The 13,391-nt window shown below is 43.5% G+C and overlaps 1 protein-coding gene and 1 pseudogene across 2 annotated transcripts; both read right to left on the reverse strand.

Annotated features, from left to right (window-relative positions):
• Positions 1–97: 97 nt before the first annotated feature.
• Positions 98–1,181, reverse strand: LOC143323109 (elongation factor 1-beta pseudogene; annotated as a pseudogene). The gene has a single exon (XR_013077387.1). The product of XR_013077387.1 is annotated as an elongation factor 1-beta pseudogene (transcript).
• farsb (phenylalanyl-tRNA synthetase subunit beta) lies at positions 1,136–12,366 on the reverse strand. The gene is made up of 17 exons (XM_076734743.1): positions 12,219–12,366; positions 11,694–11,749; positions 11,292–11,446; positions 10,950–11,022; positions 10,681–10,796; positions 9,806–9,956; positions 9,609–9,717; positions 9,293–9,363; positions 9,149–9,210; positions 8,997–9,048; positions 8,816–8,877; positions 8,502–8,709; positions 8,322–8,402; positions 7,970–8,062; positions 7,444–7,561; positions 7,076–7,228; positions 1,136–1,685 (listed from the first exon to the last, which is right to left on the reverse strand). Exons 1-17 carry the CDS (start codon positions 12,274–12,276, stop codon positions 1,534–1,536), a joined length of 1,770 nt encoding a protein of 589 aa, XP_076590858.1. The 5' UTR covers positions 12,277–12,366; the 3' UTR covers positions 1,136–1,533.
• Between the last annotated feature and the right edge of the window lie 1,025 nt (positions 12,367–13,391).

Here is a 13,391-nt window from a genome sequence, read left to right on the forward strand (position 1 = left end):
ACAGCAAAGCATCAACAGATTCAGTGGAAGTCTGCGCACTTGTTACCTGATAAAAGCGTTCACTACAAAAACAAAATATTCAAAGCCCTCTGTCAGAAGTGAGAATGGCTTTATTCGATGTTTGAAGGCAAGAATCTTTTGTACTTGTATCAAAGGATAAACAGTCTTTTCAAATGAAGGACCTGAGCTTTGGTTATTGTGTTAATGGACGTTGGAATAGTGGTTGAACATTGTGTTTCATATACATCCTCTATCCTAAACCAAGAGCAGAAAATCATCAGATGGTACCATTCAGTGAATCTGCTCTGTGTTCGCATGATTCAGATCTTATTGAAGGCAGCCACGTCCACAGACTGAACATATTCCTCGAAGGCGGTGATGGCTTCCTCCAGCAGATCTGTGCCCACTTTATCGTCCTCCACCACACATCCTATCTGGAGCTTCTTGATGCCGTAGCCCACCGGCACCAGCTTGGACTGCCCCCACAGCAGCCCGTCCATGCTGACGCAGCGAACGCACTCCTCCAGCTTGCTCATGTCCGTCTCGTCGTCCCAGGGCTTGACGTCAAGCAAGATGGATGACTTGGCAACGAGAGCTGGCTTCTTGGACTTCTTGGCGGCATACTCGGCAAGGCGCTGCTCCTTGATCCTGGCTGCCTCTGCGCCCTCGTCCTCGTCGTCCGAGCCAAAAAGGTCGATGTCGTCATCAACATCGCTGGTGTTGTTTGTCGAGGTGGGGGGAGCAGCTGGGAGGACAAACTGATTCAGAGCTGATGGAAGGCTGGCTCTTTCCCTTTGGAAGGACTGGATGTGGTTATACCAGCGCCTGAGGTGGCAGAAGGTGGGTGAGGGAGCAGAAGGGATGGCATCGAACATCGCCGTGTCTGCCTGGGACACCACAAAGCCCTCCATGTAGCTTTTGTCTGCCAGAAAATCATTGAGAGCTTTAAGGCCGGCTGGCGTGCTCATGTCACCAAACACAGTCTTTGTAGAAGCTGGGCGGGAGGACGGGGCCTGCGAGGATTCGTCTCGCACGGGGAACTTGTGCTTGACGACTTCCTGCATGGGGACGTCATGTGTGAGGGTGGTTTCAGCAGTGTGGCCACTGGAAGAACCAAGGCAACAAAGCAACAGGTAATGAGTCACTGAGTTTAATTACCAAGCATCAACCCCAAGGCACAAGTAAACTAAATTAAGAACAGGCATGCATGTACAAGCCCACACACAGATGCACACCATTCACGTCACAAGCACAATGGAGTCTTGTTAATTTTTAATTCTTCTGACTTAAAGTAAAAACAGCCTTGTTACTGATATATAAAACACACTGGCTGCACATAATAATGCTGCAGTTTGGTCCTTTGCTTTTGTTCGTTTGTTTTGTGACAGATAATCTGCAACCGGAATAGTCAAACATCCGTTATCCTTTTCACAAATACCAAACCTCATCTTTCTCCCATGAATCCCATTGCTTTGTTTTGATCTGAGAATACAAATGATTTTTGAGCACAGGTTTAGGTTTAGGAAGGTGAAATCACAGGAAGGGTTCGATGTCCATCTCCAGGGCTGAGCAGGGCATGGTCAGCTCGAAGCGATTGATAACGTCTGGGTGGAGGACCCCGAGACGGCCGACGCTCTTTCCACGGACTAAGATTTCTGCGCAGCGTCCGGGGAAAAAGGTGGAATCTAAGAGAAAAAAGAAATCAGAGAATATAGAGAATATGAGAAATGAATAATTTAAGAGAAAAGGCAGTTGCAGGCAAGTGCATTTTTGGGTTTTTAACATTTGGTGATAACACCTACACCTGGCACTGACTACTTCTTCTCTTACTAAAGCCCAGACTGTCAAGGCGCATCACATCCATTTGTAGCCTTTTAAAACAACCGTCACCTCCACTTGTTTGCAATCTGTTTGTATCCTGGCAAACTATTTCTGACCGGTGTGTTACTATCTAACAGGCCATCTGTTTGTTCTGGGTGGTTCTTGGATCATGTTCGTGCCGCTATATAGTTGCAACATGTACAACCGAGATGTATATGCACATCACTGCAGAAGCATTCATTTTTCAGTACTGATGACGTCGTTCGTGTCGAGCGCTCAGCTGAAGCGGTTTTTGCACATCATATCGCAGAGAGTATGAGTCAATCATATAGCGTGGGCACTACTGTGCTGCCTTTTCTCTCGATAATTATTTATTCACCCACATTAGTTAACAAAGATCAGTTGTTCACCAATTTATTCCAAACAATCCCAATACCCAAAAGGCATCACTTCCTGTGCCAGAGAATTTTTCCGAGAACAGTGAAAAAACAAAAGCTCTGGACAGGGAACGTTCATGTGAAATGATGACTGTTTATGTGAAAGTGTCACAGGTCATTACTCTGAAGCAACTACCTCTGCGGGCCGTGTGACCAGAATTACATCTTCTGTCTCTGCCACTTTTACACACACATTTCTCCCTCTGATTAAAATCTGATGCTCTGGTTTGTGTGTGTAAAGGTCACTTCAGTCCGGGGGGAATAAAAAGCCTCCGTCGACAGTGAGATGAACACACGCTCGTCGATGTGAGAGGCGTTTGCTCACTTGACGAGCAAACGGACAGAAAGACGGTCTTGTCAGAGATTTAACAAGATACAGGGGTTGCCATGACAACAGCCCCACACACAGAGACATGGCATTCTCCCATAGTGCACCGCTGCTTCCCACGCTGCCTTGCTAATGGGTTCCAGAGTCCGCTGCTTCGATGTTCACTCATCACTATGTATGAAGGCTTATAAAACACATGTACTGTACTTTCAGATGTGTGTGTGGATGTGTATTACTCATGTTGTGGGGACATCAGTCACACAGTAGGGACTCGCCTTCCTAATGGGGACAAAACGCAGGTCCCTCTATAATGTCAATCATTAAATTTTAGGGTGAAGACTTGGGTTAATGTGAGGCAAGTAGTGGTTATGGTCGGGGTAGGTCTCCAGGAAATGAATGTAAGTCTACGTAATGTCCCCAAAAATGATGGAAATATGATATGTGTGAAATATGCGTGTGTATGTGTGTGTGTGTGTGTGTGTGTGTGTGTGTGTGAAAAGGCACCTAAAGCAGGGACATTTTAACATTTTTCCTGTTCTGTGTCTGTCAGGTGTATTAAATCGGTGGAATGTGCTTGCGTCGGTTCACACGTCATCTACTTGTACCATGAGCGGGATGCCATGGCAACTATATAAATAGCTCTGGTACATCTTAAATAACCAATCAGTCAATGAAAATCCTACACTTGAGCCGGGCCACTTTCCACCCACTCTCCTCCAACTTTCAGCAAAGCTTTCAGCAGAAAGGAGGGTTAGACGGTTGCATCAACTCGCTGATATTGCCATCATTTACTGCTATTCTAGACCTCTGGACAGAGAATTCACACAGGTTCTTACTAGAGCCACAAAACAAATTAAACAAATGTCTCACCCTGCACTAAAGAGCTCCTAACGCACCTAAAATGATTACTAGCATCTGTGACTATCAAGAATTAGTTTCCTACTTTCCATGCTACAAAGACTACATTTTTAGACAAAAATGCTGAAATGTGTTCCAGTGTAATTCCTGGTCTTGTTTTCATAGTTTTGGCATCATCTCTACGCAGCAACAATTCTAAAACAAAAGTCTGATGGTTTCAAAGTCTGAACAACAGGCAGGCAGTCAGACGATTACTTAAAGGATATTCTGTTTTTGTTATTGTCAACAAATCCTTTAAAAAGACCTAAACCAACATTGTGTTAGTATATCTCTCACTTAAAGAAAGTGGCTATAATCAATAATATCATAATAATGTATCAAAAGCAATGTGGTAATGTGAAATGGGTCGCTCATGTGAAGAACCTGCAGAGAATTATCAGCTGAATCTGCTGCTCCCCTCAGTTTTACAGAGCTTTATAGCGTGCAGCTCATTGCTTAGCAGTCTGGCTACAACTTTACTTTTTGGCTCACTCTCAGCACTCTCATTGCGTTGTTTCAACTGCCACAGCAGCAATTTTCTCTAAAAACAGCTTGTACACTACCTGCTCAGCACCAAACAGCACACAGATACTTCCCTTCGGTGTAGGTAGAGACCAAAAACAGAGTTTAAAAAAGAGTTAATACTGGACAAAAATACCAACTTCAAACGAGTGATAATGTTTCTCTGTAACTGGACGTGTGAATGAGAAACATCACTGCTAACCAAGAGAGTCACATGAACACTCTTTCCTATGAAAGGGTGTATATGGTCCAACACATTGGACACACTTGTAAAGTGAAACACAGGCATCTGTCTCTTAAGTGGTTTCTTCCCCCACCTCTGATCCCCTGACTCGTTCTTTTATCTGCTCCCCCTCTGACTCAGCTGACATGTATTCCCTCAGCCACTCACTCTCAGTGTGCCGGGAGGGCTGGTGGGTTGTCTGTAGTGCTGTTTCGCCCGGCTGATGGACACATCCTGAGGTTGTGTGTCTGAGTCAGGTGAGCTCTTAGACTCAGGTCATGACCCAATAATGGGGTTACGGACACACTGACATATGTGTGTATGGGAGGGAAAGCGGGGGATTAGGCTAATGGTGCATAAAGTGTGGAAAAAAAAATAGAGAAGATAGACTGAGTGGGAGTGTGTGTCCAGTGTGTTGTGCATTAGTGCATACTGTGAGAGCGTGCCCACTTCGGCCTCCTTTTAAGTGTGTGTTTTTGTGCCTGTCAGATGGACAGTCTAAGCAGCCGTGGGGGGTGGGGGGGTGTATGTGCCAGTCTGTCTCGCTACTCAGCACTGCAGTGGGTGACGTGACTCGCTTGCACTCTCCCACACTGCAGACTTTACACGCTCCCATAGCCTTTCTTGCTTACGCCTCAAGCCGTCGCTCTGTCGCTCTCCTGTCACCCTCCCTCTATCCAGTCTCATCTCATCCCTCGTTCCGCTCCTGTGTCTGCCCTCCCTTTCCCTCACTGCTCTCATTCACCGACACTTGAGCCCATTGATTTGCAGTCTGAATGGGCCAACTGAGCCACAGTGGATATCCTGCAGTGTGACCTTGGAGTGTGTAAGCCACAAGGAGAGGGGGAAAGTATGGAGAGAGCAAGGACTGAGCGGGGGATCCAAAACTCTAATGATATATGCGAGTCTCTCTGGGAATATCAGGGCCAGAGATTGCCTCTTCAGATCGTTATGTCGAACCTTTATCTCACAGAAAAGTATCAGCTGCATCAGAGAGATGAAACCCACCTGAGTCACACTTCTATCTGCAGTTAAAGCGCAACTTCACTGCAAGTATTATAGTGCCGGTCACATGTCACCACTGATTCATGTAACTCTGCTGTGAAAGCCACGCTGTGAAAAAGAACGTGCGCTCTGCAGTTTACAGGATTGTTGTTCTCCATCAACGTGCAAAGCAGCCTTTCAGAGTGAAGCTCATCAAAAATCTTGGAGACTGCTGATGCAATACAACTGACAGGCCCGCCTCATTCATGATGACTGAAGAGAGAAAACCTTTGAAAATTTGCACTCTTACTCAAATGCATTTCATCATTAGAGGCACAGGGAAGTTGTCTGAAGAGTTCTTGGCCAGCAACCCATGAACCGGGAGTGCTGATACGACACCTTTGATTTCTATTAAGCAAAATGATGACAGAACCCTGTGCGTCAATGCCATTTGGTTTCCCTCATCGACTGAAAAGAGGAATCCTGATTTATCAGGGTAAGGTTTTGTGGTTTTGGAGGCAGAACAGATGACAAAGTAAATGGATTAGAGGGACTTCTGGTTCAGAGGGCATAGTTTCCCCACAGTGGGGGACCTAAAAATGACATCTGTTCATTCATAGCTTGTCAAACATGTTCTACTATAACCCTGTACAGTTGTCTGTTTGCGTACTTCTCTGATTTTCTCCGGTCCACAATAAAACCTCTAAAAATGCTAAAACTGTAAGGAGATGTTGCACAGCTGTCATGGCCAGTTGGAACCTCAAAAGCTGTGGTGATGGCACTACTTTTGATTAAAAAAACCTTCATGTTTATGTGTATTTTTTCATCATTAAGTACTTTTTCCAACATTTTGTTGGAGCATGTTGTGTTGGCTTCTCGACCTGCGAGCTATGACCAGAGTAAGGTATGATGTTTACAACCGAACAGCCTCTAATCACACTAACAGTATGACTTTACCAGATAAAAGTGGTCACTTAGTGAGAGCTTCAGAAATAATGCTTGAGGGACATTTGCATGACTGTTACTCATGTTAGCATCAGTAGTTTGGACTATAAGCCTCATCTGTTTAGTGTTAGCTTGTGTCCCGTTGCACAGCCAAACAGAGATGGTCCCAGACAGCATCAGATGAGACGGGAGAAGAGGCGGAGGATGAGCGTGCACACTACACATTTTCATTTGAATTATTCTGTCATAGCTGTGTGTATTCAGGGTCTTTATAATGCTGCGTTACAGTCTGCGGCTATTTGGATTTAACAATAGCGTGACCAATGGTTTACTGAATAAAATGTCCAGACACATTTTGGGTTCAGTCCCTTCTTCATTGCACAACATGACAGTCACCATACCACATTGGTACAACTCAGATTCATAATCTGTTCAACATTTCAGTCAAAATGCGTTCAACGGTAACAGTCCTGATATCGACTTGTCAGTGCTCTCTGCTAAACAAACGATGTAACGCCACCTACATCAATATTACACTTTTTCTCTTGCACAGAATTCTTTGAAGTTAATTTTGAGATGAGGCCAAATTGCACCTGCCACTGCCATGGAAACTGTGGCCTGTCAGTAAAACAGAGTACATGATGCCCTCGTAACAAACAACAATGCAGCCACTGCTCATCGTAGACCAGATTTAGATAATCTCAACAACCTCACGTGACCCAGATTTATTTGTTCACCAGCTTGTCTCAGAAATAAACATATCCTACCATCAATCTAACAGTTCAGATCTGTCACTGGGATTTTCTCCTCTCAGTACAAATCCAGTCTTAAGATATTTACCAGCAAAGCTCGCTCTTAAATATATTCCTCTCGACCTGAATGTTGCTTTCCACCGCCCTCCCTCTCCAGCCTTCTTACCGTCTGCAGCCTGGATGTGGTAGCCGTCCCCGCGGACTGACTTCACCTCCAGCAGTTGCATGGTTCGGTCCAGCAGACCATGGATCACCTCGAAGCCTGGACTCTTGTTGTAGTAAACGGCACAGAAACGCCTGCTGTTCCTCGCACCGACATCTGGTTGATGAGATGAGAGGGAGGAAGAGTTAGGGACATTGAGAGCAGCACTTTACCAATGACTTCCTAATATATGAAGTCAATATTGGGTTTTAATTCAAAATCCATGTGCAAGTAAGTGACATTTCTTTTCTGCTAATATAAAAATTAGATACAGTGTGTATGCGTTATGTAAGACTAACTGATCTGATGATGTCACACATGCAGACGCCTACCTTTGCTCTCATCCTTCAGCACCACATCAGATATTTCAAACAGTTTGAGGGGAAGGGGCATCTTCCTGTTTGCAGCGATGGTTTTCAGCAGGCCTGGCAGCAACGTGGTGCGCGCCACCTGGTGGTGACAAGCAATGGTGAGGCTGGACACATAGCTACAATCTGTCAGAGAGGCAGAGAGTGCCCTCTGCTGGAGAAATAACTCTGCAACTTGGGAGTGTGGAAACGCCTATCACTTGGTTGGTTTTGTGACTTTTCAAAACGTTTCTGCAGGAACGTCTGTCTTACTGAATGAGCACTTTACCTCACTGTCCTTATTTTCTAATTTCCTCCTGAGTTTTAATGATTTTTGTAGAGAAAGTTCTATTTAAGTAACAAAGACGGGACATTTTCACGTTTGTTTGCAGAAGAGTAATATTGCAACTTTCAAATTACGTCCCTCAGCATTATTTTCGGGGCATGCTAACATGCAAGCATTAAAGCATTGCAGAGTTACATCTATAGAACCAGTTTCACTCTTCTTTACCTGGAACTCTGCTGTCTTGGGGTTGGAGATATGAACCGCTCTGGTCTCTGTGATCTTCTTTCCGAGCTTATCTGCTATATCTTCTTGAGAACACTACAGGGAGAAAGAGGGAACATATTCATTTGAAACGACAATGCATCTTTTTGGCTACAAGTGACAAGCAGGGGATAATGTTGTTACTGTTTAGCATTTCGCTAAGTGTACTGTAGCAGTATCACAAGTACAAGTATGGCTTGTAGCAACAAAAGCCCTAAAGTGTACTGAGTTGAGAAATTGTGGGTTTTACTGCTTATGAATTCAGCTTTTCATTTGTAAGCACAAATGACTTTGTATTGGTGTGTCTTTTTCTTACCAGAGCAAAGTTTAGGGCCTCTGTGAATCCAGCAGCAGCCAGGTCTTGTCTCAACAGCTCTGTCAGTTTATTCAGTGGGAACTGTGAATATAGAGAACAAATAAATAAACCACACCGTATCTGATGAGATACAGCGTTTGGTTACGCACACACAAAATACACCAAAGAAAAGCAAGGCACCTGGTTGGCTACAGTGTAGGTGCGTGGTGTGGTGCGGGTGATGTTGTTGAATCCATAGGCCATGGCGGCATCCTCCATGATGTCACAGGCGTGGATGACGTCTGAGCGTGTGGGTGGGATCTCGACCTCGATCTCATCACCAACACCTGTAGCCTGGGAGAGCAGGCACATCCTCGTCAGCAGTTGGGCGATTTTCTCGGTTGACTCGCTGTCAGAAGAGGACAAAACAGAATGGAATGCACCTTAACAAATCTGCAGTCACTTTCCATATCTTTTGCTTTCACTATCAGACAGAGTAGGTCCAAATGACTTACTTAATGCCGACTTTTTGATTGATGAACTTGCTGGACAACTTCTCCTTCCTGTAAGCCAGCTCCTGAAGTACAAACCCAGGAACAACAGCAGAGAATTAGGAGACAGTGGAAGAAGTTCATGTCACATGAAAAAAAGAACACAGCTTAAGATGACATAAGATAAGTGCAGTGATCACAGTACTGGGTATATGCAGGTCTTGCCATCCGGACACACCACCTCAGCCTCCTCTACCCTAAGACAGTGAGAGACAGAAGAACGTATCACCCTCACTGCTTTACGCATACACTCCAGTCTTTTGAAAAGCTAGAATTTGAGACAGATATGGGACTTACGTGAAAGGCTGTGCACAATACTCGCTGAACATGGTCACCATCATGTCCAACACGATCTTTGCCTGGTGAGAACAAAGCCAAGTTTAAATCCTTATAACACAGAAAAACATATAAAAGATTTCTCTGTTGTGCCCTCAGGTGTACCTTGGTCAGGTCTGTGGCCGTGCACTCAATGAAGACATTCTTTGTCTTCAGAGTGATTTTTGAATGGTCCCCTGGAGAAAAGAACTAAATATTTACCATCATAAGACACAAACTGTTTCATTCTCTTGCTGTTTAAAAGCCTGAAACTGTGTCATTTTCCTTGCTGGTAAGTCAGATCTCTGACATTTCTGTCTGTCAGATGTTTCAAAGGCCACACTTTTAAACAACTTCTGATTAAACAGCTGTTGTATGAAACAGAGGCTGAAAACACAGCCAGAAATGAAGGCAGACAGATGAAGGTAGAGAAAGTACTCACCATTGATGATGGGAGGCATGGACAGGACAATACCATTGCTGTCATAGATTATGGGGTACACAGGCTTGTCTTCAATAATGTGGAGGTAATGCCTCAGGTGGCTGTCTGTCTGCACAAGCCAGGAGAACAATACCAGTTAGCACCACTGAAACAGACAAAGTCTCCTCTAACCAAAGTCCAGGAAACTGGCTGCTCACCTTGTAGAGGCTCATGAGCTGGGTGGCAGTGTACTCTTTGGTCTGGTTGAGGGGTTTGAAGCTGATGTCTCCAGGAGGTTTGGCTGTGTATGTGAAAGGACCAGAGATGGTGTCCAGGTCATGGGTCCCAATCGCCACCAGGCTCCTCTTCCTGCACACAAAACACAGTTAATGGTTGAATAGCATTAAAATGAGTCATGATGTTTTCTGAAAAACTCATTCGAGTAATTTTCTGAGCAAAAACGCCAAAAATTTACTGGTTCCAGCTCATCAGATCTGAGAATTTGCCGCTTTTCTTTGTCTTACATCACTGTAAACTGCGTATTTACAGTTGTGATGGACATTTTTTACTGTTGTCTGGCATTTCACAAACCAAACAGTGAGATTAATTGGGAAAGTTAATGGCAGATCAATCGATAACGAACATAATCAGCACTGGTTCAATGATAAAATAATTTCTTCAAAGCTTGCTCTCTGTCGCCACTTGATTACATACACCTGCTCTGTAACACAAGTGCACAAGTGCCACAGATGAAGTGGCTGCAGCATCTCAGAAATTGCCACTGTGTTGGGATTCTCACGGCATTATCAACTTGACACAAAACATGTAGCCAAAAGAAATATCAACAGGATGTGACAGCATCTGTACGGCGCTTCCACTGAACTGTTCAAAGCATGAGCAAAAATACAAGTTGTTCAGGTTGTACAAGGCACTGAACAACATGACTATGAAGACGATATAAACAGGTTCAGCCAAGGCCTTACACAGGTGTAACCACACCTCCTACAGTTACATCTGAATGACATCACTCAGCAGAAGGTGACACAGGGTCTTCCTGATGTGAACTTGTTCGAAGTTGAAGAGCTGGACTGACCTGCAGATGTTTTGGTGGAGTTTCTCCTGCAGCTCGATGAAGCTCTCATAGCGCTCCTGTGTGAAGGTGATGTTCCTCAACACTGCTGCCACAGCATGGGGTCGCACTGATGCCGTCTGCATCAGTATGGCATATGGCATATATTAGTAACAAACTGAATGGTTATGATGGTAACACACAGATTTGTTTGATTCCTAAATCAAACTAATGATCGCTTCAGGCCACAGATTATTTGTTTACCATTAAAAATTACAAATGTCGCCACTCACCTCCTTAGTAATAATCAGCTTCTGAGGCTCCCCACTGGCTGGGATAACACGTCTGTAGCGAGGTGCCTCCAACCTGCAACACAAATATGATCTCTGTAGCAAAAGTGAAGGAAGTCTGTACGCACTACATCAGTGATGGAGAGGCACCTGGATTTGACTTAAGCACAACCAAAAAAATGCCTTAATCTACAAGATTGTTTTAATGCTAGTACTGTAGTGGTTCTCTGCAGTGTCAGCGCTAAATGGGAGCTTGGCATGCATTTAGCAGTCTCTCTTCACATAGACTAGAGCAATCACAGCAGTAGTGTCTGTGCCAGTTCCACCATACAAAACACCACTCACTTATTCTTGAAGACCTGCAGTCCACGGACCAACCCTTCCAGACACAGCAGGTCATAGCGATTAGCTGGAACATCAATCTTGTACAGGATGATGTCAGATGCTCCTGCTGCCTTGGAGTCACCCTGCTCTCTGCTGATTATCTCCTTCTCTGATGTCTGTAAAGGGGTCAGAGGTGAGTTCACCTAGCATGTCACAGTTCAGTGGATATTTTGACAGATGTACAAGCAGCAGGCCCTTCTCAAATTGAACATTTTGATTTGTCAACTGTCATGATTGACATCATATGCAGTTATTTATTTTTTGCTATAACATGTCAAACTTAACACCATCTGCTGTAATCAGGAAAAGACACATGCATTTGGATAGATTATGGTTTGAGCTCCTTGAATGTAGTTTACTCACAATTTCATCCAGCTCCAGCCCAAACTCAAAGCACAGCTCGTCAAACTCCTCATCGGCTAAAACAAGTAGCAAACATCATCATTTCAAACAGCTTCATATGCCGTTAAAAACACACTGGTTGCTGTCTTCCCATTGATGCTCCTGAACAGCAGCCTCGTTACATTTAAATGACAGGAGCGGGGGGGATGATGCAATCACGCTGACATCCACTTCACACATGTCAGAGCACTAGCTAAGACAACTTTTGTATTGGAATGAACAGCAGCACAAATACGCAAATAATACATTTAGTTTTCTGCCACGAATTTCAAATGAGAACGTTTATTTCCTCATTCAAGATAGTAAGACTAAAGCCAGATAAGAGGGTAAAGTTAGCCGCTCGTGAGCAGCGGCTGTGTTGCTAACCATCAGGCTAATGGGCTCGAGAAGTACTCTGACTTCCTCTGTCTTTAAGAGCCAAAATAATATTTGATAACCAGGCAGACAATCTGTCAGTTACGTGATTATGTAGTAAATATGACTTACTGTAAGTTCTGCCCAAAGCTTTGAAGAGAAGATCCCTTTTTACTCCGATAGTCGGCATGTTGGCTGCTAATCCTCCTCAAACCTGGGTAAAAGGACCCTTCCAGAGCCGGCTGTAGCTGACTACAGCGGTGCCTGAGTGAAAACCAGTTAAGTCGAACACATTGTATCCACAAATCATCAGTGGATACGGTAGGCTCATTAATTTCATCAGAAATAAGGAAATAAGAGATAATAACCATCGGTTATGCCCCATGTTTTATCAAGTGAAGTCCATAGCTGCATAATATTAATGAGTTCCCCGCGGGAGATAATTTTTTTGACTGTATGAGAAAAAAATCATGATTAATATTCATTCTTTTGACGAGAACAAAAAGAGAGTAAATAAAAAAAAGAACACTTGAAAAAATAGACAAAAGTATGGCACATAATGTCTTGAAAGTTGAATATCTACATAAAGGTGTCACAACTGTAATTATTAATGGAACATCATTTCAAATAAATGTTCAGTTTAATTCAGTTATCTGCACTGAGGCAAAGAACAGAGCACAGTAAAGACAACAGCATTGACCAGAAAACTCTTCACTTTAGAGCCACTGAAGAAACATTTTAGCTTGAAAACTTTCCTTTTTTTTTCAGAAATAGTTGTCTCAAAGAACATCAGAAAAACATCAGTAATATCACATACAAGACTAATAATGAATAACAGTGGAGAATAGTTCTCTCAGAGTGTTTCTGGTGAAGGCCAGACTGAAAATCAAAAATACTTAGGTATTATCCAGCACATCTAAGGTTGCCTAGAGACCAAGTTTTCAAGGATTTTAGAAAAGAAACGGTGCTGAAGATTGACATAGAATTAATATTCTGCAAATAATCAGAAGGCTTAATATGATGTCAAATAATGATACAGACAGTACCAAAGAATTCATTCACAACAATAAACCTTCATGAACAGCACCAAAGATCTCTGTGAGAACAGATTGTGGCACAACATGTAATAGATGACATCTGCATCATGAGAAATGCATTCCAGATGATGGGACTATCATCTTTTTTCATTAAAAGAATGGTTTAAAGAACAACTTTACCACATCAGCAAAACATGCTAAATATCTTCCTTCATACTTAGAGCAGAAAGAAAACAAAAAACTCTTGTGATTTCTTGAAGAGCTAAAT

The sequence above is a fragment of the Chaetodon auriga genome, chromosome 7 (genome assembly GCF_051107435.1).
Source record: "Chaetodon auriga isolate fChaAug3 chromosome 7, fChaAug3.hap1, whole genome shotgun sequence".
Taxonomy (NCBI): Eukaryota; Metazoa; Chordata; class Actinopteri; order Chaetodontiformes; family Chaetodontidae; genus Chaetodon; species Chaetodon auriga.

Bases quoted from the DNA above. Each gene is read 5' to 3' on its own strand.
- farsb (XM_076734743.1), bottom strand. From the start codon at position 12,276: ATGCCGACTATCGGAGTAAAAAGGGATCTTCTCTTCAAAGCTTTGGGC. The intron at 9,049-9,148 runs GTAAGTCCCATA...TCACTGTCTTAG, and splicing joins TATTGTGCACAGCCTTTCAC to GGTAGAGGAGGCTGAGGTGG. The intron at 7,229-7,443 runs GTAGGCGTCTGC...CTCATCAACCAG, and splicing joins GCTGAAGGATGAGAGCAAAG to ATGTCGGTGCGAGGAACAGC.